Source organism: Amia ocellicauda, chromosome 11, assembly GCF_036373705.1.
Source record: "Amia ocellicauda isolate fAmiCal2 chromosome 11, fAmiCal2.hap1, whole genome shotgun sequence".
Lineage (NCBI taxonomy): Eukaryota > Metazoa > Chordata > Actinopteri > Amiiformes > Amiidae > Amia > Amia ocellicauda.
In genome coordinates, this window is record NC_089860.1 from 8,029,471 (window position 1) to 8,054,726 (window position 25,256).

At 40.7% G+C, this 25,256-nt stretch overlaps 1 protein-coding gene across 1 annotated transcript; it reads right to left on the reverse strand.

The window, feature by feature from the left end:
• Positions 1 to 9,452: 9,452 nt before the first annotated feature.
• hnrnpa0a (heterogeneous nuclear ribonucleoprotein A0a) lies at positions 9,453 to 24,234 on the reverse strand. The gene is made up of 3 exons (XM_066717770.1): positions 23,219 to 24,234; positions 14,428 to 15,369; positions 9,453 to 11,795 (listed from the first exon to the last, which is right to left on the reverse strand). The coding sequence occupies exons 1-3, from the start codon at positions 24,140 to 24,142 to the stop codon at positions 10,872 to 10,874; spliced, it is 2,790 nt and encodes a 929-aa protein (XP_066573867.1). The 5' UTR covers positions 24,143 to 24,234; the 3' UTR covers positions 9,453 to 10,871.
• Positions 24,235 to 25,256: the final 1,022 nt, after the last annotated feature.

Genomic DNA, 25,256 nt, shown 5'->3' on the forward strand with positions numbered 1-25,256 from the left:
CAAGGATCCTATCCAGTCTATTTTTGAATGTTCCCACATTTTCAGCTTCTACCACATCGTGGGGGAGTTTGTTCAGATTGTGACGCCTCTCTGTGTGAAGAAGTGTCTCCTGTTTTCCGTCTTGAATGCCTTGAAACCCAATTTCCATTTGTGTCCCTGGGTCCGTGTGTCCCTGCTGATCTGGACAAGCTCCTCTGGTTTGATGTGGTCGATGCCTTTCATGATTGTGAAGACTTGAATCAAGTCCCCACGTAGTCTCCTCTGTTCCAGGGTGAAAAGGTTCAGTTCCCTCAGTCTCTCAGTAGGACTTTCCCTTCAGACCTGGAATAAGTCTGGTAGTTTGTATTGTATAGATATACATCTATATATTGATTCCATTATACCACAGTAGCTTAAAATCACCATGCCAGATGCCTTTTATTTTAGCAGCTGGTGTTGAACTAAAAAAAAACACCAACAACAAAATACTGCATTGTAAGATGCAATATAAATATAGGCAATGCAGTTTATACACACACACATACAGTGAGGGAAAAAAGTATTTGATCCCCTGCTGATTTTGTACGTTTGCCCACTGACAAAGAAATGATCAGTCTATAATTTTAATGGTAGGTGTATTTTAACAGTGAGAGACAGAATAACAACAAAACAATCCAGAAAAACGCATTTCAAAAAAGTTATAAATTGATTTGCATGTTAATGAGGGAAATAAATATTTGATCCCCTATCAATCAGCAAGATTTCTGGCTCCCAGGTGTCTTTTATACAGGTAACGAGCTGAGATTAGGAGCACTCTCTTAAAGGGAGTGCTCCTAATCTCAGCTCGTTACCTGTATAAAAGACACCTGTCCACAGAAGCAATCAATCAATCAGATTCCAAACTCTCCACCATGGCCAAGACCAAAGAGCTGTCCAAGGATGTCAGGGACAAGACTGTAGACCTACACAAGGCTGGAATGGGCTACAAGACCATCGCCAAGCAGCTTGGTGAGAAGGTGCAATTATTTGCAAATGGAAGAAACACAAAATAACTGTCAGTCTCCCTCGGTCTGGGGCTCCATGCAAGATCTCATCTCGTGGAGTTTCAATGATCATTAGAACGGTGAGGAATCAGCCCAGAACTATACAGGAGGATCTTCTTAATAATCTCAAGGCAGCTGGGACCATAGTCACCAAGAAAACAATTGGTAACACACTACGCCGTGATGGACTGAAATCCTGCAGCGCCCGCAAGGTCCCCCTGCTCAAGAAAGCACATGTACAGGCCCGTCTGAAGTTTGCCAATGAACATCTGAATGATTCAGAGGAGAACTGGGTGAAAGTGTTGTGGTCAGATGAGACCAAAATCGAGCTCTTTGGCATCAACTCAACTCGCCGTGTTTGGAGGAGGAGGAATGACCCCAAGAACACCATCCCCACCGTCAAACATGGAGGTGGAAACATTATGCTTTGGGGGTGTTTTTCTGCTAAGGGGACAGGACAACTGCACCACATCAAAGGGACGATGGACGGGGCCATGTACCGTCAAATCTTGGGTGAGAACCTCCTTCCCTCAGCCAGGGCATTGAAAATGGGTCGTGGATGGGTATTCCAGCATGATATTGACCCAAAACACACAGCCAAGGCAACAAAGGAGTGGCTCAAGAAGAAGCACATTAAGGTCCTGGAGTGGCCTAGCCAGTCTCCAGACCTTAATCCCATAGAAAATCTGTGGAGGGAGCTGAAGGTTCGAGTTGCCAAACATCAGCCTCGAAACCTTAATGACTTGGAGAGGATCTGCAAAGAGGAGTGGGACAAAATCCCTCCTGAGATGTGTGCAAACCTGGTGGCCAACTACAAGAAACGTCTGACCTCTGTGATTGCCAACAAGGGTTTTGCCACCAAGTACTAAGTCAAAGGGGTCAAATACTTATTTTCCTCATTAACATGCAAGTCAATTGATAACTTTTTTGAAATGCGCTTTTCTGGATTGTTTTGTTGTTTATTCTGTCTCTCACTGTTAAAATACACCTACAATTAAAATTATAGACTGATCATTTCTTTGTCAGTGGGCAAACGTACAAAATCAGCAGGGGATCAAACTTTTTTCCCCCACTGTGTGTATGTATGTATATATATATATATATATATATATATATATATATTAGCATAATGCAGCAGGTATAAACAAGGGTGATATTCTGTGGTTTATTCCTGCAAACAAAGAGAGAAAGCTATTGCCTTGCTGTAGGTTAGGCACCATTTCAGCTCCACTGTGCATTGGTTCTGGCTTGATGCACAAGGCATATACTAAATACCAAACCTGTTCTTCAAATACAGGGTTTTTTGTATATACCAAATGCATTACACAATTGGCCACAGGGTGGCAATCTGTGCACACAATGGTTTGAGCTGTTACTGCAGTAAGATTTTGAGAGGCCTAACACATTCCTACAGCCGCAGGTCGCTCACTAATGAGCATGTAACTTCTGTATCATCGGGTGACACACAAAGTATCGGTAATTATCATATCCCTCAGACCAGCACCGACATAGAAAGGCATTTAATGAAGGATGTCATAGTGGTCAAGCACATTTGAGAGACCTTGGTTATAGTGTCCATAAAAGTCTAGAAATGTTCAGCCTACAGCCTAGACAGCTTTTTCATTACTCTAGAATTGGCGACCAGTCATCAGGTTTAAATTCGACAATAAAAGTGCTGTAATATGTGAATCAGCCCCTGCAGGTCTGCTTATGCTTATAATATTATAAGGTGTTGGGAACACTGACAAAATTCACCCAGGGGGGGTATCTGTACTGATCCAGCAATACACAGCTTTCAACAGTATTCTTTCAATAGAGCTAGACCAGTGGTTTTCAGGGTAGTCCTGGAATACCCCCTGCCCTGCTGGTTCTTGTTCCAACCAAGGTCTTAATTGCTTAATTGAATCCTTCATTGAACTAACAAACCGATATACCATTAAATTAAGCAATTAAGACCTTGGTTGGAACAAGAACCAGCAGGGCAGGGGGTACTCCAGGACCAGTTTGAAAAGCACTGTGCTAGACAATGACTTCACACTTTGTATGGTTTGTAAAGTAGCAATGTACTTTCTTGTAGGTTATATTTAATTAATAAGATGATTTAAAAATAAAAATATGCCCCTACAAAAGTAATGCACTTGTTAACCACAGACCTAAACAGGATATTGCTGTGCAATATTGAGTGCAAGATCACCATACCTCATTTATGAATGTCTCTATAGCTAGTAATTCCTAGATGCTAGTTTAAAAACTTCAGATATTTAGTTAAGAACGATAGTTTTACATCTTTATGCTGAAAATATACCTAGGAATACAATCATGGGATTCAGAGTGCTCCTTCGGATAGGGTTACCTTAGATTTAATAAAAAGCTAAGTATATGTACTGCATATGGTTTTGTAATCATTTCAGGGTCTTTGCTTGTGTGCTGGAAAGCAAAGTTTCCACCTTTTGTTTTATTTAAGTAAAGTTTAAAAACAATTTGCTAAATATGTTTTTTGTCAACCATTTATTTTCTGCCTTCAAAATATCATTTTCCCACAGCTCCAATGAAAGTAGTTGGGGGGGTAAAGAAAATTAAATGAATCAACAGCATTGCCATTTTAATGTATATACGTTTCTTTTATTTAGAGAATTTGATAAACCAAAACATTGTTTAAACATCTCGACATCTGCTGCTGAAGTCATTGTATCATAACCCATGTGAATGCACAAAGTTCATGACTTGGAACACTTGGGCATTCCAGGAGAAACTCTGAACGTTCTTCAGGCAGTTTACATCTCTGGATGGACGTCCAGGACATTTACACTTCTCACAATCCTTCTGCCTGCACCTCATGTGCGCCAGATGTCCAGGCCTGCCTTGCTGGGACATGCGTCCCTGCTAGTAGTGTCCCATTGGCAGCCCGCGCCACCACGTAGACCAGAATTACACCGCAGACCATGCAACTCTGGATCCAGCTGTATGCAGAGAGAAAAAAAAAGTTAGAATCTCTAGTTCTCTCTTTCAAGGTGATCGCTGTTCTCACAATCCAAGGCATTCTTTTCTCTGACAGTATTACCCATGGGTATTTTTCATATTTAGATTCCAATTTAATTAGCATGCAGAATGATATTTAATTGCTTTTAGAGGGGATAAAAGCTCTTTAACAGGTTCGAGCAATGGTGCTTTGGTGCATATACATTAAATGAGACTAACACATTGCTGCCCTCTTGTGGTCTCCAGAATGAGCTCAATCAAAATTAACCTACAGCTAACCTTTAGCTCCATGATCACTCAACTCTGCTATTCAAGTGTCAGTTCTTGGCAATAGATATATTGGGCTAAACTCAGTATTGAGCTTTTTGCATGACAAACATTTAATAGAAAATTGCTTTTACCAATATATATTTTATAATGGGCCTACAACTACTATACTATAACTACCTGCAAAATGTGTGTGAGGGAGGGGGTGACTGATATTAATGGACATATTTGCAGTTTGATTTGAGGAATGCAAGCAGGAAATGGAAACAATCTCAGGAAACATCACCAATCAACTGACATGAAAAACGGTTTTGTTAAGATAGACAAAACCATATACCCAAATGCAATCAGTCCCTGTACACAGACTGTATACCAAGTACATCATCTCTCGTCTTCACTTAAGCGTTAAATTGTTAGATCATTCTATAGCCACCCCAGTGACTCCAGTCGTTGCCATGATGTGGAGCATTGCTTCTGGCCGAGAAACTACCTCTTTTATTGGCCCACAGCCAGAGGACTGGTTTCCATAGCCACTGCGAGTCACAGTAGCTGCTCGCAGCCGCCCCTCCTCCAAGGCCGTCCAGCCATCTCTAGCACCCTAGTAACCACGGTTTCCATAGCCACCGCAGTGCCTGCACCTACTGCCCTGAGTTCGGCACTCTCTCGGCTCGGGGGTTACCGTCCTCCTACAGATGGAGAGCATCTGCGTGGAGACTCTGTGGACACGGTGTGGCAATTGAGCACCTTGTCGGCGGAATCCCCATCTTCAAATTGGACAAAGCCCTGCCCCTTCCACAACAATGCCTTCTTGCAATTGCAAATCCACCCCCTCTGCACCATGTGACTTAGGGGCCCTTTGTCACCTCGGCAAACAATGGAATGGGTCACAAAGCTGAAGCATCTGGAGCATGTGGAATACTGGCAATGCAATACTACAAAACGCACCGTACCCTGCCATTATCCTTCAATTTTCTGCACAAAAGCTACAACGCTGAGGGCCTGATAATATTTTTCTGTTCCTTCCCTAGGCCTTTTTCCTCCTCAGCCGGGCGGCATAATGTGAGCCGTGTAAAACAGTCAGCGCTGCGCTTCACAGCACGTCGGCACGGTCGACTGCTGACATCACAGTCACCTCAGAGCCGCCATTTCCTCACAACCGACGCGCTGCTTTACTTAAAATAAGACCCCATGCATTCCAAAGCAGATGTTAATGCCTTCTGTTATTAATTCCATGCAGATGAACAGAACATAAGCGTGTTTGTGACATGTGGATATACCAGGCAGGAAATGAAGGATTTTTGACTGACAAACACAGTTCTGATATTCTAATATGACTAGTACTTTCCAAAGTAGGAGCTAATGTACACGGGTTATACGTATAGTGTGTAAGTGTCCAGGAACACACGGAAAAGATGCAATTAGTTTTCCTTTGCTGCACTGATAAAAATCAAAAGCAGAAGGAAAATATTTGATAATTTATCCATCACTCGATACTAAATCTCAAAATACAGGCGAGATATAATTCAAGTAAATGTATATTTTCCTTTGTGAACATATTGTGTATGGCCCTCGATGCCAGTTGATACGAAATGGATTGATTTGCAAAGCTGCGGAGAGTGAAATGGATTGTTTGTTGGCGCATTACTGCAACAGCTGGCCCTTTACAGATTCCATCCATCACAAAGCCCTCCCACTCCTCCCCCCACTGCTGCTGCTAACACGAAGCCACTGAATTTAGCTTCAAATTAATGCAAACCCTCCCCCCACCCTCCTCCGTGTTCAGAAGTAGGAGCAGGCCCAGAGCAAACAGGATCCAGTGAAATTAAATTGCTTGAGGAGATTCATGACTAGATCTGACCATTTTATTTTTAAAGGCACTTAGTTTTACCGTGGATATTTAATTTGCTACACGATGTATGCTCCAAATATCAACGACAAAAAGATTTAAAATTTACTTTGGTAGTTAATACAACACACAAATTCTTACAATGCATGGCGTTTGCAAAATCAAAACCAAAGGAATATCTATTTGAGTTGCTGAAGAATTAGAGGCTAGCACGATTGTCAAATGTTTTATGAATCTCTAATTTTTAGGCACAAAGGGTCTTTGTCTGGACACATGCACTTCTTCCATACAGAGGTTAAAATATATAGTTAATTTTATTATTTGTGTGTACTTACGAAAGGAAAATATTAACAGAAGTAAATGCAATATTGAGAGTAAATCTTCAACTACAGTTGGCTCCTGTATTTTAGACTTTCCCTTCCCTTTCAGGTTAATTGAATACAAAATAGTAGGCAAATTAGTTGGACCACAGGAAATGCAAGTGTGTGTGTTGACAGGGGTTTTACATGGCCTAATTAAAGTTGAGAGTAAACCAGTGAGCTAAAAAGCACTAGGTCAAAGAATCTTTATAGCTCCCACTAAGACAAAGCACTCAACCAAAGTCTCCGTCATTCACACGCAAACACAAAGCCAGCTGGAGGACAGGGTCCCACATGGGGAGACAGATGGCCCAATTGTTCAAATGGACAGTGTAGAGAAAACAGGCTGGTGCCCAAGTGTTTGAAATTCAAAAATTCCCAACATGAAACCCTATCAGGCTGGACCACATGAGGATTTAGCAGAGGGGCAGATCTTGGAAATGATCTCAAAGATTCCAATCAAGTAGCTTGGCCAAACAAGACATGGCCTAATGAATTATTGAGCTTGTTAAATTTGCACATGAAAGAAAAATAATTAAAAAAGATAGTGAAAAACTTTATAGTCATAATAGTTGAATCAAATGCATTTCAAGATATTATTTTGATCTCCCAAAGGTGCAGTCTACCTACGAGTATTCGGTACAATGCATGTAATTCGAAACCAAGAAAGATACATGGTCTGCATCCTGATATCCAAGATTGTATTCAAGACTCAAGGACATTCTTCCAGGTTTGTGGCTTGAACGTATATGCATGTATATAGTAGTTTTCCTTAAATGGAACATCCCTTGTAACTCTCAAACAAAATGGCAGTGGAAATTACATCCCACTCAATGATGAAAGGAAGACACAGTTGAAATGCCCATGGACTGTGCTCACCTGAGACAACACTGCAATGCACTCCTCTCAACCTCCTCTGTGGGGTTGTGCTCTTCACAGCTCATCTTCACCCAGTGGTGAGAAAATTTAAGAAGGTATTAAAATCCACGAGCATTGCTCAGTGCATTCTGGGGAAAGAGAGAGAAAAAATAGAAACTTTAAAACCTTGAACGTGGCAGAACAGCTTTGAGACAAATGCATTGAAGCCTAAAACTGACTGACTTCGGTCTTCCTCCATCTTAAGCACTTGTGCTGGGGGGGGGGGGGGGGGAGGGATTTTATACTGTTGTAACTAAAGAGTGAAAAGCTTGATATTTAACATTTCACTGCTACTTCTTACAGCTTTAGGGGGTTTTACACACCATTATTTTTCAGGTTTATGTTTTTGAACCACCACACACCAAAAGCCTATTTATTCAATTACCTGAAATTTAATGGATCACATATACTTAAGATCAGCTGATGGTATTGATTCTATTCAATTCAAAGAGCAATCCAGGCCTGGGTCAATTATTTACACTATTACCACATGTGCCTGTCTTGTTATATAGATGGATAGAAATCAAGCAGAAGTGTCTAACATTATATGACATTGTATCATTAAAAAAATAAAAAAGTCTAAGATCCCCAATTAGACCAAATCTCCAGTATTCAGTAGGACAAAATATATATATATATTTGTTTTTGGTTTATTCAAACTAGACAGCCATGGCCGCTAAGTTTAATTGATTTATAAAGTCAATTTCAAAATTTTAAAACACAGCACTAGTGGAAATGTGGCTTGCGTATCCTGGTGCCCTTGGTTCCTTTTTTGGAGACTTCTGATGAAACCAAGCATATGCTGAGCTTTCTAAAACTAAAGATCTGAAAGTACTAGTTGGTTGCAGGGCCCTGCGGCACCATCAGCCAGAGGCTAAACCAAATTCTGGAAAACTTTCTCTGAACATTGCATGCAAACAGAAGCAGCTTATGAAGGCTTACTAGGTAAGTTTATGCACCATAGCAAAAGTGAGGGGGAAAACAGTGTAATCATAAAGTGTAGACATACCTAAAGTCACAAACCTTGCTTATTTACGCTGTTCTCCTTGCATTTGGTGGGATAAATATCTTGAGCTAAATCAGCAAGTAAACGCAGGAAGACTAAGCCCCAGAGTCCGGTTTGACCTTCTTTACTGAAAACTAGCTGGAATATGGGTTATAAGACATAACATATGGCCTTTCACCAAAGACACTAAAAGTACAAAAAACAAAAATGTATATTACAACTAATTAGTTCAGTCTTGATATTAAGTAGTGTTTATTTTGTGAAATTACTTTAGTAACAATCATTAAGAGTTTCTTGCCTCCTGGTTTAAGATGTGGGAAACTAAAGAAATCTCACAACTGAAGTACAGGTTACTTATGAAGCATGCAATTTACTGGAGTTTGAGAGGAGTCCCAAAAAGCAGATGATGCATCGCATGTGAGAAACTCTGCTCATTACCTTAAAAACAAAACTCATTCAGGATTCCCCTGGTTCATCAAATCCTTTGTTTTTAAAAATAAAAAATAAAAAACTTTATTTTTGAAGTAAGTTTTTATTTTTCCTCCATTGTATAAATTAAGTCTTGCTACAAACCTGAGATGCATTTCCTACGGGTTTGCGTAGATCAGTTTCTACAGCTCTCTGGAGTACACTTGGAGATTTCCACGGTGCAGAGGACACAGCTAACAGTATGATTCCAGCTTTTTGTTCACTAGGTAGTACTGAAAAAGAGCTCTTAAGCTCCATTATGGCAATATACACATTTTACCTTTTTGGTGCCTACAGAATGATTTCTCAATCAAACACAGAAGTGAATGGCAAAATCTGATGAATAAAGTAGGATAATTTATCAAATAAAAGATTTTTGAAGGGGAGAAAAGTGAAATGCATGTGCAAGAAATTACTCATGTTAAACGAGTTAATCTAGTTCCACAAGAACAGTAGGGACCAAAAATATGCATTTAAAATACAACACTTTAAAATAAGCAGGCCCCAGAGACCAGCAGCAACCAGGTGCATCAAATAGAAAAACCTATTTTAAAGGAGTAAAATAAGATATTCATATCCACTTCAGGTTACACTGTAGAAGAAAACGATTTATTAACTGTTTAAATAAAGCAACTCAACATAAGGTTCATATCCTCAAATAAAAGTAACTTCTATAGAGTAAAAAGTTTTATTTTATATGGGGAAAAAAAAATAAAAATAAACATACATACAATTTACCGGTATTTGAAATTAACAATATTAAGAGGTTAAACCTGTATACCAAGAATACAATGAGACATTAAGGTATGCGAAAAGTAGGTTTTGCTTTCCGTGCTTGTACTTGATTCTGAAGTCCATTTTGTTTAAGGATTTAACTGGAGAGTTGGGGGGGGAGGAAAAAAAAAAAAAAAGCTTCAGATAAAACCTGTAAACGGGTCTTATAAATCCTCATCTTTTGCAAAAATCTGAATGGTTCACAACAACTATAACAAGAGGTTCAGGTCAACTATTTAACATACACACTAACTGGAAGTCAAGTGCTGTCCTGGCGAAGGCGTAGGCGTTGTGGCTTTAGTAACAACGGCAGTGAACCTAGTTTAAAACAAGACCGTGACCTAGTCCTTAAAACAGGCTGCATGAATTTCCACTCAAGTCAAATAGTCACGACTGATAGCCATCTTATGCTGTAATACACTTTGGTATGGAGTTGGGAGAGGTTGCCTGTAAATAGACATGATTTTCTGATTTGCTCGTTGGCAGAACTAGCTGCTACCTAATTGAAATCAAGAGCTAAGGACTAAATCAAAAGTTCACTGCAATTGACCATTTCCTTTGAACCGGGACTCGAACATGGGGTCCCAGGGAAAACCACTTAATAAACTCAACTTAAATACAGATAAAAAAAAAAAAAGTCAATAAAGTTACACAAACTAAAAAGAAACAAAGAAATGAAAGCTGTAAAAATAAAGACCTAAAATAACAAGCAATATTTCTAATCTTAACTGAGATTTTATTTAGAATGGAAAAATAAAAAACACGTCTGGGAAGAATACAGTAAACTGCAACATTAGATGTCCCCCACCCTTGAAATTAAAACATAAGAAAAACGGAAGAATCCAGAGATGTAGTCCTACACCTTGATAGGAAACGCGGCCTAGTAAATTTGGGAAAGAAGATCGACGACATCTGCCTCCTAGATCTGAGTAGTAGCTGGGGTTTCTATATGGAGGTGGCCATTTTATGATCAGGCTTCCTGGTAAGGGCCTCCCTACCTGCTTGGGTCAGCCTGGAAGTGTGTGTGGGGGGGAGGGGTCTCCTTTCATAACCACAGGTTGGGGTTCACAGTGTTCCAGTCAATCCCATGCCAAAATATCGGTTGATCTAAAGTGTTCAGAAAATGCTTGCGGGTAATCTGTGAGGTCGGAGATTTGAGATTTGGCTAGGAGATGGAGCTGCCCCTTGTGTCGCGGTTAAACACGCACAAAGCGGGAGCGCTTGAGGCCTCTTTAATATGAGCCTCCATAGCCCCCCCTGCCGTAGCCTCCGCTACCACCACCTCGGGAGTAAGGAGTGCTGCTTCTGCCCGAGTAATTACCTTTCATTGGGCCATAACCGGAGGACTGCTGGCCATACCCGCTGCCAAAGTCATTGTAGCCGTTCCCGCCGCCGTAGCCGCCCATCTGGTCACCATAGCCCCCTCCATAGCCGCCGCCGTAGCCCCCACCATAGCCGCCGCCGTAGCCGCCATCATTGCCTCCGTATCCGCCATAGCTGTTGTAGCCTCCACCTCCTCTCCCGCCGCCGTAGCCATTTTGATTCCTTCCCATTCCTCGCCCGCCTCTCCCTCGGCCGCCTCGGCCTCCGGCAGACTGCATCTCCTGCTTGGAGAGAGCCTTCTTCACCTCGACCTGGTGCCCGTTGATAGTGTGGTATTTGACCACCACGGCCTTGTCGGCGGAGTCGTTGTCTTCATAGTAGACAAAGCCGAAGCCCCGCTTCTTCCCGGTCTGCTTGTCGGTGATGACTTCGGCCTTCTCGATGGCGCCGTACTGGGAGAAATACTCGGTGAGGTGTTCATCCTCTATGTCTTCCTTCAGGCCACCGACGAAGATTTTCTTGACTTTGGCGAGGGCCTCGGGTTTGCCGGCGTCTTCCCGGGCCACGGCCCGTTTCAGCTCCACGTTGTTGCCGTCTAAGACGTGCGGCCTTGCTTCCATTGCGGCATCGGCCTCCTCCGGAGTCGAGTAGGTCACAAAGCCGAAACAGCGGGAGCGCTTGATCTGCTGGTTTTGGACCACCACGCAGTCGGTCAGCTGGCCATACTGCTCGAAATGTTTGCGGAGACCATCGTCTGTGGTCTGTACGTTTAGGCCACCGACAAAGAGCTTGCAAAGTTGGTTCTCCATTTTGTTTCTTTCTACCTTTAATCTTCACTCCTTCTCTTTCAGCGGCTTACAAGCGTAGAGGACTCTGGCTGTTTTACGCTGCTATAAATGGCGGATAATGGGCGTGGCTCCTCAATTTCGAAAACGCCCATTGGTTTCGTTCCAACAGATGATTGGTTCATTTCAGTCCCATGTTATTATTCGAGTCTGCGTCCCCCCGCCGCTCCGAATGCAGTCTGGCAGATGTCCAATACTGTGCACTATGGCTTTCGACCTCAGTGTTTTAATTATTAATTTAATCCTTTTAAAAACTGTACATCATTTAGTGCTGATATTAATTTTTTATTTATTTTTTTCAAAATGCATACTTTAATTTGTAATTGGATGCCTTATTTAAGTTTAAATAGTCAATGTATTTACTGCGTAGTAGTAGCCAAGACTATACGGGTATAAAAAATAGTTTCTGATGCAATTATGTCACTAACATTATCATTAAATACATACACTAAAAATATTATAATTACTCGAATACAATGCTTTCATATAATAGAATTATCTATATCTGAGTTAAACCCACTTCAAAATTAAATGTGTTAGGCTACTTAGTTGAGAATGTTTATCAAGGTTTCATATTGGACCTCCTGCAGTTTCAATTATATTAACCTATAAATGACATAAATATGTGTAATCTGAGTTTTCAAACGAGAACATAACACAAATAAAAATACATATGAAAGTAACACACATGAATACTGGAAGTAACGAAAACTAAATCTGATACTTGCATGAAAAGGGATTTTTATGTTGCAAGTGTCAGTTATGTTTGCAAAACACGGTTATGGTTTATATTGGCCTATTCCTGTTAAATCGTGATCGTGAAGCGGGTGGATTTGGATGGGGAGTACTATGAATCACTTAATAGCCCTGTTTTAAAATCCTGATGTCTCTTCCCATACCTCTCCCTAGGGCTGAGCATGTGATAAAATGCTGTCGATGAATACATTGATACATCAATTTTCATAAAATTGTGTCAATGCATGTTGCCCTGGATATCAGACTTGGTGCCATATACATAACATACAGTATGATTTCTCACAATATTTTAGAACCACAGCCTGTCCAATTACTTTTCATAACATTTTACCTAATTGGAAAACAACTAATGTGCAGAATTGTTTACCTCATGCAAATCTATTCTACAGATCTATAAAAACAATACATTAAATTAATCATAAAGCAAGAAGGGCTTTTGCCCAAAACCTTATGCAGTAAATTAGTGTTTTAATCCTTTGTGTACATATTTTTTCTCCCAATTACCCAATGCATATACTGTATGAAGAGAGAATGATATATTCCCACTTAAGTCCATTAAAATCATAGCAGGTAGTGAAATGCTGTGGAGACTGCTAAATGACTTGTTATATAATCACAAAATGAACTTTGTGTTCAGTCTGTTAGAAGCTCACTAAACCACACCTTACCTTCTCAAATACTAGGAGCTACAACTTGGAAAAAAAATAATCCTAAAATACAGGTTTGGCAGCCTATACAACTATTTTAGTTAAACCACTCTACTGAATTTTCCAGTTCACTTTGTTATAAAGTTAAAAGTAAAAGGTGTGTGTGTGTAGCGGGGTGTTGGGGGGCAGGGGCAGTACAAATAGCTTTTGATTGAGGAGCAGGGAATGAAGGGGAGGGGGCAGGGCAGAGCTTAAATACTGGTGAAAGATTTGCATTAAGTCCCCCCCCATAAAAAAAAATAATATATATATATATAATCAAAAAAATAGCCAATACACAGGCAAGTCATTTTAAGCATAAAAAAAGTTTATTATAAACAGAAACAAATGAAATGAGGTTTACATGACATTCAGTTCAAATGCAAGGCAAAGTCGCCTTATTTCCACAGACATCTTTGAAAGTACGCATCTCGAAGGGAAAAATAAAATCAGGCATAAAGGAACAAAGTTACACTTAATTACACAAAATAAAAACCGTTCAGACACCAATTAGTGCTGGATTCTTCAAACAACTCAAATGCCAGACAAATAGGGAGTGATTTTGTACAGGGCAAAAGCATGTAATACTTTTTTTTCATCGATCCCCTGAGTTATGTAGCTGAAGTGATCGGATTATGTCGAAATAGTTTGGGAATAAGTTAGTAAAGCACTAGGACCCTAAATTACATGAACTGGGGGAAATAAAGCAGTATTCTGTTGGATGCATCGCCACTCAAGTAGAATCAAGTTGCTTAAATACATATAAAACAAGATACAAAGGAGGTGGGAAATGAAGTTAAAATGGAATCATAAAACCACATTTTGACCTTATTACAGAAAACTAAATTTAAATAGATTACAATAATTAACTCGGACGCCGTCATCACAAAATATTGGCGCCAGAAACCAAATCCATGGATGGATTTAAAGACCTCATGTCTTTAGAGAAAGCATGTGCCCTCCAATACTTTTCCGCAACAGTTCCAGGCCAGATGTGCCGACAGGTGGTCATCCCCACTCCCCCTCCCCCCATCTAGAGTTGAGAAGCATTTATAATTAACCAGTCTTTTATTCTACAATTAAGTCAGATAAGCAAGTCCCGAAATCTGTTTGTGGATCCAAATTCAAATGTGTCTTGGGGAGACGCTGCACGGTGTCGAGCAACGCGGGATGCTTTAATAGCCCCCGTAGCCTCCTCTGCCGTAGCCGCCACCGCCGCCGCCGCCGTTGCCTCCGCGGGTGTAAGGTGCACTATTCCTCCCAGAATAGTTTCCGCTCTTCATGGCCCCGTAGCCGGAGGACTGCTGGCCGTAGCTGCTGCCAAAGTCGTTGTAGCAATTCCCATTGCCATAGCCGTCTCCCATTTGGTCTCCGTAACCCCCGCCGTAGCCGCCCTGGTTGCCGTAACCACCGCCGCTGCCGTAGCCGCCGCCGTATCCTCCATCATTGCCCCCATATCCGCCACCATAATTGTAACCCCCACCTCTCCCCCCGCCGTAGCCATTTTGATTCCTTCCCATTCCTCGCCCGCCTCTCCCTCGGCCGCCTCGGCCTCCGGCAGACTGCATCTCCTGCTTGGAGAGAGCCTTCTTCACCTCGACTTTGTTCCCGTTGATAGTGTGGTATTTGACCACCACGGCCTTGTCGGCGGAGTCGTTGTCTTCATAGTAGACAAAGCCGAAGCCCCGCTTCTTCCCGGTCTGCTTGTCGGTGATGACTTCGGCCTTCTCGATGGCGCCGTACTGGGAGAAATACTCGGTGAGGTGCTCGCTCTCCATGTCTTCCTTCAGGCCACCGATAAAGATTTTCTTGACTTTGGCGAGGGCCTCGGGTTTGCCGGCGTCTTCCCGGGCCACGGCCCGTTTCAGCTCCACGTTGTTGCCGTCTAAGACATGTGGCCGGGCTTCCATTGCGGCATCGGCCTCCTCCGGAGTCGAGTAGGTCACAAAGCCGAAACAGCGGGAGCGTTGCAGCTGCTGGTTTTGGACCACCACGCAGTCGGTCAGCTGGCCATACTGCTCGAAATGGCTACGGAGACCTTCATCGGTGGTCTCTACGTTCAGTCCGCCGACAAAAAGCTTGCAAAGTTGGCTTTTCATGGTTGTAGTTTCTGGTCTTTGTTACCGGCTTCCTAAACACCGCTGCTCTCTCGGATTTCAAAATGCCAGCCCTCCGTTGCGTCTTCCCTTTTCAAATGGCTGAGTGAGTTCTCGGGTCTACGTCATCGAGCAGGCGTGGACGCACGACGCAGCCCCATCCCCCTCCGCCATTGTCGCCTTCCTTTCATTTCATTCAGATTTGCCTGATTTAATAAGTTGGTTTTAATCGAGACTGCCTTCAAGACGCCGAGTGTACCAGTCTTTTAGGAATGCGTGCATTTCAGTATAATACTATCACCCCCACCCCTGCCCGCAGTATATTGTGAAAATGAGCTAGTTTGCTTTTTAATGTAGTTTGTATTTGAATTAGAGCAAATGGAAGACTGGGTGGGTCACTCGTCTTCGCTAACTGATATCATTACTGATTACCGTATGCAAGATTTACATTTAAAGTGATTATTGTTGGCGTTGTTTTTGAGGATAAACAGTCCCCGGTGCATCAGGACACCGTTCATCCGTTCAGCTGCGTTTAAATAACTACACGTGCAGCCGGCTTCGAGGATCCGTGCAACTGTGTCATTAATACAACACGTCCGCTTTATTTTCGTTATTTATGTGCATGCCCCTCTTTCATATTTTGTAAGATAGCGACCAAATGTACACAGTCTATCCACCCCAATCAAGTGATCAGTTCCAGTATTGCTGATCAGTGGTGCTCGCTTGATCAGATCATTTACGAGAATTAGGTCGGTATTTATTAGCAAACCACTACATTTTAAGCTAGCCACATTTTAATAATGAAAAGTAATAGTGCCCTTTACAAATACTGCATTGTTTTCAAATGCTTAAAACGTGTTTAACAGCATAGATCTGCAAAACGACTGCATTCATGTCCCGTGTGCATCTAGGAATTGTTTTTCTTCACAGCGTAACTTTGTATAACTTATTTTGCTTGTGGTTGTGAAAACACAATGTGTTGACTAACATTTTAACAAACGTACCGTTTACATTTATATTTTTTGTTGTTTGGTGTAAGTCACCTTGGGATACACGAGATATCTAAATATACACATAATAATAACATGCAACCCACAATGATGGATATTCAGTTTTAACCCAGTTTTATTAAACCTAGTGTAAAGAACTGCAAACACGTTTTTCCCCCCTTATTTTCCCCCCACCCCCCACAATCGTGCAGCAGCAGACCACGCTTTGTGTTGCAGTTGCGGACATGCACCAGGGTTTAACTATTGGTAATAACGTATACAATGTTAAAGTTAATGCATGCAAATAAAACTCTTTATCTTGGTTAAACTGATGCATTTAAGATCATAGTTTCATATGGAGGGTGAAGTTTTCCAACTTTAAAACCATTCCTATATAATTCCTCTTGAATACTGGTGGTACTTCCTGGCAAAACCGGTTATATGGAAAGCGTCTGTCTCAAGCGGAGGCCCGATCTGTGCCATTGTGTTTGGAGCAGAATGATAGGATTTAATGGCTAGCGATTGACTGGTTTTACATAACACAAACATTTATGAAAGACCCGATGACCTCAAAAACGTCTGTAAATTGTCTCATTCCTTAGGTGAAAGGGCGGCCATTGATTAGCTTAAAGCAGTTTAAAGACATTATAAAAAGCAGTTTAAAGTGTCTGTATAGGTGTGCGTACATACACACACTATACATATTGTACATCAAAACAAGTGAAAACATCTTGGGGAGGCCTTCAACCAGCAGTGGATAAATATTGTCTGCTTCTGACTATATATGTGTATGTTTATATATATATATATATATATATATATATATATATATATATATATATATATATATATATATATATATGTATACACACACAGCTGTGACAAGTAGTAGTCAGGGCTCTGGATTCCTCAGGAGAGTCTGAGTTCAGTCCCAGGTGCACTGCTGTTGTACCTTTGAGCAAGGCACTGTACCTAGAGTGATCCATTAAAACCCCAGCTGTATAAATGTGTATATTAAAATAATGTGATATATTGAGACAATTGTAAGTTGCCCTGGATAAGGGTGTCATAATATGGAATGAAAGAATGTTCACTTCGCCAAAGGAAGACATTTATAATTTCTACAAGGATACAGAAATATTTCCCCCTGGTTAAGGGACACTAGCCTTTGTTTTTTTTTGTTATTGTACCAATAACTAATAAATCAAATATCTACATTTCAATTATAGGTCTGGTGTTTGCATGCAGGTTAAGGTTTACAGAACATTTTTCTTCTTATATTGATGCTAAACCTGAATGTGCCTAGAATCACAGTATTCCTTTAGATCAGTGGTTCTGAACTCTGGTCCTGGGGACCCAGTGTTCTGATTTTGTTCTAACCTGTATCTCAATTCCTTAATTGAACTAATAATTGACCTAATCAGAGGTTACTAATAATTGTATACCACTGGAGATGTTTAATATCAGTGTATCATATAAGGCACCAGAATTCTCCAACATTTTGTAAGTTATACCATTTAAAAAGTTAAGGTTTTCATTCATCAATTGGAAGTGCAGTTGGATAAAAAACCAGCAGGACAGTGGGTCACCAGAACCAGGTTTGGGAACCACTGCTTTAGAGATTCATTATATAAACTTGTGCTACTGAATAAGGTACACATAAATGCAGTCTGCACTTTAGATAGGGATGTTTGTGGACAGTAATTTAAACTTCTCATTCTGCTTTTCTGCATAAACACCATGTAAATCATTAAGAAACAACTCATAGGTTTCCATTTCATATATGCTGGGTCTTGTCCCCACCACTGGGACTCAAGAAATAGTTTCACAATGATTCTAGATTACAATGAAAGTACCATGATGGACTAAACGGGCTCCACAGGTTTAAAGCCTTTATTTAAACATTAAGATGCATCTTTCCAGGTCCAGAAGGGCTATGGGATCAAAATTAATGACAAAATACACCAATTTTCAAAATAAAGTGAAATATCTGCAGAATTTAAATTCAATTTAAAATGTGGTTCAAATATGTAAACTGCATATGTGCCAGTTGGGAATATAAATCAGTCCAACCTAATCTATATAATTTTTTTTTTTTTAATCATTCATGAATGCATTTCAAAAAGCACTTTCACAAAAGGATTTTATTTTCAAGGGTCAGAATTTGGGATTTGTGAAACTGGAAAGGCTCCAACCAGGTCTTGCACCTAAGCAGCAGCTGAGAAACCATTTCAAATTCCAAGTCCTAAAAAAAAAAAAAAAATCTAAAATGGCTGCCAGGGGTCATGTGACTGCTCAATTCATTCACAGTGGCTTCACATGACAGGTACTCTATAGGAACGGTGGAATTTACAGGCATAATACAAATGAGTTACACAGATTTTCCATTTCATTTTCCTCTGTAGCTGAAGTCAAATTAAACTACTTTAGGGATTTGTCACATTTCACCTTCATTACTACCTGCAGCCAGCTCAAAGTGCCTGACACAAATTGCAGTATAAAAAGCTGGTGACATTTTAATTAATTGAAAAATACTAGACAGACATCCCCACAAACCATTATAGATCCTTAGAGGTGCACAACTAATTTATTAATATACAAGTATTTACACCATAGGTAAAACAAGGGAATTCCAAGTTAATTTTCAATAAAACATGGGTTGAAATGCTAACATGCAACTGATCTGTACACTAGATGACACTTTTCCAATTGTTTTAAAGAGACATTTTATGAATTTGACATTCTCTTAAAAAGGTTTAATTGTATACCAGAGTGTAAACCATTAGCCCTGCTTCATCTTGTTTTCAGGTTTTCAAAATTAAACAAAACACAAAGTGGTTTAATTATTTAAATTATTTTTTATTTAAGTCTGAATAAGTAATACTGTTCTGAATGCAATGCAGCAGTCTGTACGATGATTGCGTCCTCTCGTGATTGGAGGACACCCTTGACAGGTTTGAGCTGCAGCGCAGAACCACATTCATCAACACAGCGAGTCAAACAACGCAGCTTCACAGTCCCCGAAAAACAACAGGATTTGCAAGAAGCAGTTGCACTTCATGCCGGTTGATATTCTGTGGAGAGAGAATAAAATCCTTGCATTACTAAAATAAATGATTTAAAAATAAAAAGGCTGGGGATAGTTTTTGCACCCTTTCACATTGGAATTAAAAAAAAAAAGCTACAGGAACGTGTAGAAAGCCATGGCTTAACAGTGCATGCACAAGTGCTTCTCATCTCTTGTACCTTATTTTTACCATTGTGTATTTTTTTTATGCAATGATGCAAAACTATTTTCAAGTGTTAAGCCACCTAAAGTACCTTAGATAAAGGAGTCTTTTAAATGTAATCCCAACAACTAGAGATGGCAGCCCTTGAGGATTTAGAATTGTAGTTCTCATAAGTCCTATGTACCTTCCCACAAGGCTGACACGTGGAAAGATTCTCCCCTGTGTATACAGTAGAGGAAACCTCATGCATCACCGACAGATGAACTGGAATCCATCCTTGCTATGTATCGTGGTAGAAGTCCCTTACAAATGGGACAGGTTTGGGCCACTGACCTGCGTGCGGTAACTTTCCATCCTCCTCTCAGTGGATGTCAAGCTCCTTTGCTCTCCGCAGACCGCTTCCTTTTCAGCTGATGAAAACGTACAATTAGGGGTCCAACCACTGTGGCTCCCTGGAGATGAACAGAAAGTGAGTTAACATCTACACAGCACTGTCTTGGCGGGGGTTGAAGGAGGAGGGGGGTAGGGATTCTCACCTCTGTCAATATCAAGCACAACACGCAGGCAAGGATTACCCTCTCAGGGCAAAAAAATAAAATAAAAAATGCTTTCTACTACATAAAATACTGGAACTTAGGAATTTGGCAGTTTTAAACCAGGTCGTTATGGTCATTTAAAACTCAAACACAACCCATTTAAAAAGCATATAGTAGTACGAGAAGTCACAAACCTTGTTTTTGCCCTTATCCTTGTAAAATTTGGTTGCATAAAATCTGAAAAGGATTTGACAGAATTTAATCACAACTAGACAGGATTAAGTTACACCAAGGTGGCTCACAAAGTGTCACAGAAGGAAGCTTTTTTTTTTTTTTTTTTTTAAATGCCAAAAAGTACAAAAAAAAAAAAAGTCAGCTTCTCCAGGTTTTAAGGTTATTAAAATAATAAGGTGATGCCAGAAGCACAAAGTTAGCTTGGTTAAGACTAATTCAAAACAGTTACTCCATTGCCATTTAAATATATAATTAACAAAGAGGACTTACTGTGGTAAAAATCCTAACGGATCTTATTTGGTGCTTGTAACCAACAAGTAGGTGAAGACAGAGATTGATTTACATACCTAGTGTTGCACGGTGTGATCCTAATGAGAAACTTTCAGAGTCCTATCACAACCTCGACCCCCGGTACTGTACAGGGTGCCTGTATAAACAAACTTCTACAGCTATTTTGAGGTACCAGGATTACAATACGAATACCTAAATGTAGGAATCAGAAATAAATATGAACCCTCATTAATCCACACATTCCTCCAAGACAAAAGCATCCAATGCATAGGGCTAAAAGTCAAATCAGTTAAATATTCGTAGTTAAAAAGTAGACAAATATTAAAACATCCATGCATATAGCAAGGACATTTCCCCACTGATCAAGCCAGGGGGTTAATAATGAGCTTTAAAAGACATAACACATCAACAAGTCCCCCCCTTTAAATCCATAACTGAGTGAGTCTGTACCCCACAATTAAAACAAAATACAAAAATTGCAGAGTCCAAACTGCTTAAGGTATGAATTAGTGATCAACCTTTGGGTAAAGTATGTTCTGTAGCAAAACCCAGCAAGAAACTTTAGACTGGAATGATTTTAAAACCAATTCTAATTAACAAAAAAGTCTTCCATCAGACACGTTGATGCAGTATCTACAGAAAAAGACCATTTATGTTCAATGCACATCAAATTTCACCTTCATATATAAAGTGGTACCTGAAGTTTAATTGGCAAACACTTGATTTCAGAATTTTGCTACAGAATCCAAAAACAATTTCTATGGGAAGTCTGAAGCCATAAGTAGCTAGACTTAAAACAGCTAGATTTCATCCAAAAGAACATCTGAAAATGGAAAACCTACATTAAACTCTCTGGACAGAAGAAATTAAATCCTAGGGCTTGAATTTACATGAACACATATCACTTCATTATATAAACTAAACTCACAAAATGCTAATTTGCAGGGTCAAATTCAACTTTTATCCCATTTATAAATGTAACTAAACAATATGCTAACATTGCAATCTGGATTGCAATACATAGAAACCAGGGGGTAGAATATCTCCCAAATTACACCCAAAACACTATTATTCAGGGGTTTTAAGGTTTTTCAGCCTTCCAGTAACAATAATAGATCCATTGAAGTTTCATTTACAGTTGAAGATTAAAAAGCAAAATTGAGATTGAAAGATTGGTTGAATAACAGCAGGGGTTTTCATTAAAGACATTTAGTTTACCTACATATGTAGTTCAATGATATTTGAAAGGTTTTAGAGGGTTGCAAAAACCCAGTATCGTGAACTATGGGAATATCTAGGCGCTTTATGGAGACAGGGCGACCACCAACTAGAATCTGGTGGTTAATCCGAAATGCTGTAAAAGAAACGTTTTAAATGTTATTTAAGTAAAAAACCTTACCTTATAAATCTAAGGCTCGTCCATGCTAATGTTCTCACTGGTACTATTTGCAGCATAAAAGTATGATACCCTGGGGTTTTGCTTCTTTATGAAATGTTTATTTAAAAAAAGAACATACAATTGTATACCTGTATTTAACAATACTAAAGATGTTGAACTGCACGAAGATTATACAATAATGAAAGGCATGTTTATTTTTTGCTTGAAATGGAATAAACCATCCTTATCCTTGGATTTAAAATGTACGAAAGTGAAAACTGAAGAACTTGTCCGAATGCTGATTTACATAAATGTCACAAGCCAATACTGGGCAGAAAATGCGAATTACAAGCACACAGTCTCGATTTTCCCGATTGCAAATAAATCTCTGTACTACGAGGCGTGAATTTTCTGAAACTATGAATGGTCAACTACAGTGGACAGTTATTCACAGAAACGTCTCGAACAGAACAAAGCTGTTGCATTTGATTTATAGCTGGTCAATCGCAGGTCTTTCCAGCTAAATACAATTGCTGATACACGTATATATAAATCGACAATTTATTCTGGGCGCCAATTGAACTGCGATTTGGTGATCTCGTTTTATTTACATGCTTTGCGTTCACTGCAGTTGACTAGTGATCCTAGGACTGAACGAGAGGGAAACATTTCTTCATTCAGATAAGTTAAAATACAGATAAAAAGAAAGAAAAAAAAATCAGATATACAAACATAACTAAAACAGCCAAGATAAAACCTAATCTAACAAACAAGACCTCTGCTACTCAGTTTAAGGGAAAGTAACAAAAAATAGAATAAAGAGAAGTCAGTCTATATACTTGAAGCTATTCCACATGGACATGGACCATGGGGCGAATACAATAACGATGTATAAGGAGAAGACGTGCCGTCTACAGTTTATTTTATGGGTTTGCTTAGTAAATATAAACTCTGGGACTGCGAGAGGTGGTCGTCTATGTCAGGTTTGCTGGGAAGGGGTCTTCCTACCTGTTAGGACCGGCCCGGAACGGAGGTCTCCTTTCTTAAGGATAGGTTGGGGTTCACAGTGTCCATTATTCTGCCAGCTGTCATTTCGCAGCAGTGACTGTTGGGTTGGGTTGGGTTGGCGGGAATCCAGAAAGATATTTCTTCGCGGCCAGAAGGTGGACAGGCGTTGTGTGTCCCAGTCTCTGTACAGCTGGAGCAGGCCCCCTAATACGAGCCCCCATAGCCGCCCCTCCCGTAGCCTCCACCGCCGCCTCCTCGGGAGTAAGGAGCGCCACTCCTGCCGGAGTAATTACTGCCTCCTTTCATTGGGCCGTAGCCGGAGGACTGCTGGCCATACCCGCTGCCAAAGTCATTGTAGCCGTTCCCGCCGCCGTAGCCGCCCATCTGGTCACCATAGCCCCCTCCATAGCCGCCGCCGTAGCCCCCACCGCTCCCGTAGCCACCGCCATAGCCGCCATCATTGCCTCCATAGCCACCACCGTAGCCACCACCATAGCTGTTGTAGCCTCCACCTCCTCTCCCGCCGCCGTAGCCATTTTGATTCCTTCCCATTCCTCGCCCGCCTCTCCCTCGGCCGCCTCGGCCTCCGGCAGACTGCATCTCCTGCTTGGAGAGAGCCTTCTTCACCTCGACTTTGTTCCCGTTGATGGAGTGATACTTGACCACCACGGCCTTGTCGGCGGAGTCGTTGTCTTCATAGTAGACAAAACCGAAGCCCCGCTTCTTCCCGGTCTGCTTGTCGGTGATGACTTCGGCCTTCTCGATGGCGCCGTACTGGGAGAAATACTCGGTGAGGTGCTCGTCTGTCACATCTTCCTTCAGGCCACCGACGAAGATTTTCTTGACTTTGGCGAGGGCCTCGGGTTTGCCGGCGTCTTCCCGGGCCACGGCCCGTTTCAGCTCCACGTTGTTACCATCGACAACGTGCGGCCTTGCTTCCATTGCGGCATCGGCCTCCCCCGGAGTCGAGTAGGTCACAAAGCCGAAACAGCGGGAGCGTTTGAGCTGCTGGTTTTGGACCACCACGCAGTCGGTCAGCTGGCCATACTGCTCGAAATGTTTGCGGAGACCATCGTCTGTGGTCTGTACGTTTAGGCCACCGACAAAGAGCTTGCAAAGTTGGTTCTCCATTTTGATATTTTTTTTTTTTTCGTAAATTTCAGCTGTCCGCCCTCAGCTTTTCCGCTCCTTGTCGCAGCAGTGCTGTGTATTAGAAGCACAGCCTTCTATAAACCATCAGCGCCGACGTCACACAGAGAGAAACAGCCTGTCGTTCGACACCTCCCCCTTCCGCCTGGTCTCAAAATGTTTCTTTCACACAGCATTGATGGTTACATTTAGTGGGTTTACTGTCAGCGTAGCAATATTTTTTCAGTTATTTATATCTATCTTTCTAATAAAGATAAAATTATGAATATCCTCTTAATTACTTTATGTTAATTGTGTTTAGAATACAAGCAGACTTGACGGGCAATAACGCATTATAACGTGTTCTATACATCCTATCCATGAATTCAATCCACAATCCTAAACACATCCAAAGTGTTTAATGAAGCTCGACATTTTTACATGTATCAATAACAGATTACTCCAGGATACAACGTTTAGGCCAACCTGCACTCGTGTACTCCAAACTGCTAACATTTTATTACCGCATTATGGCTGTCTTGAAATTACCCATGAAATCAGATTCATCATCAAGTTCATAAATATGTATTAAGTTGACTGACCCTTTGTTCTGCTCTTTGTGATGTATTTGAATATAATAATCTTGCATTTAAGAACATCTTTACATTTCTCCATATCTCATACATTATGTATAAGTACAGCAAATTACACATTATAATGAGCAGTTTTGACTGTATGATGTTCGTGTGACACAATAGCAAGCACAAAATGGAGCAGACACAAACACTGAGGCTAACGTGGCAATATGTGTTTATGTGCACTATTTGAAAAGTCTAATCTTTCTACAAAAGGTGTAGATTTCATGTCAAACAAATGAACAATTCCGCTATGCTTGGGGGCTTTGTTTTATTGCATGTCTCTCTATGCACGAGCAGAAAGCTGGCTATCAGCAGGATCTATGTTGTTACTGATAGACAGGTTGCCTCCACTGCCGCTTCATATATTTTGAAATATCACTAAATTATATTATTGTAACTATCCTCTGTAGCAGACCAAATCTTTTGTTGGATGTGGTGTTTCTCCTCCAATTGAAAACATTACAAAACAAATACTTCAT

Excerpts from the sequence above, each read along its gene's own strand:
- hnrnpa0a (XM_066717770.1), bottom strand. The coding sequence starts at position 24,142 with ATGGAGAACCAACTTTGCAAGCTCTTTGTCGGTGGCCTAAACGTACAG. Across the intron at positions 15,370-23,218 it reads GCGGCTATGGGGGCTCGTAT|CAAAGACCAGAAACTACAAC; the intron begins TAGGGGGCCTGC and ends GGAAGCCGGTAA. Across the intron at positions 11,796-14,427 it reads GAGGAGGCTACGGGGGCTAT|AGATTAAAGGTAGAAAGAAA; the intron begins TAAAGCATCCCG and ends GAGAAGGAGTGA.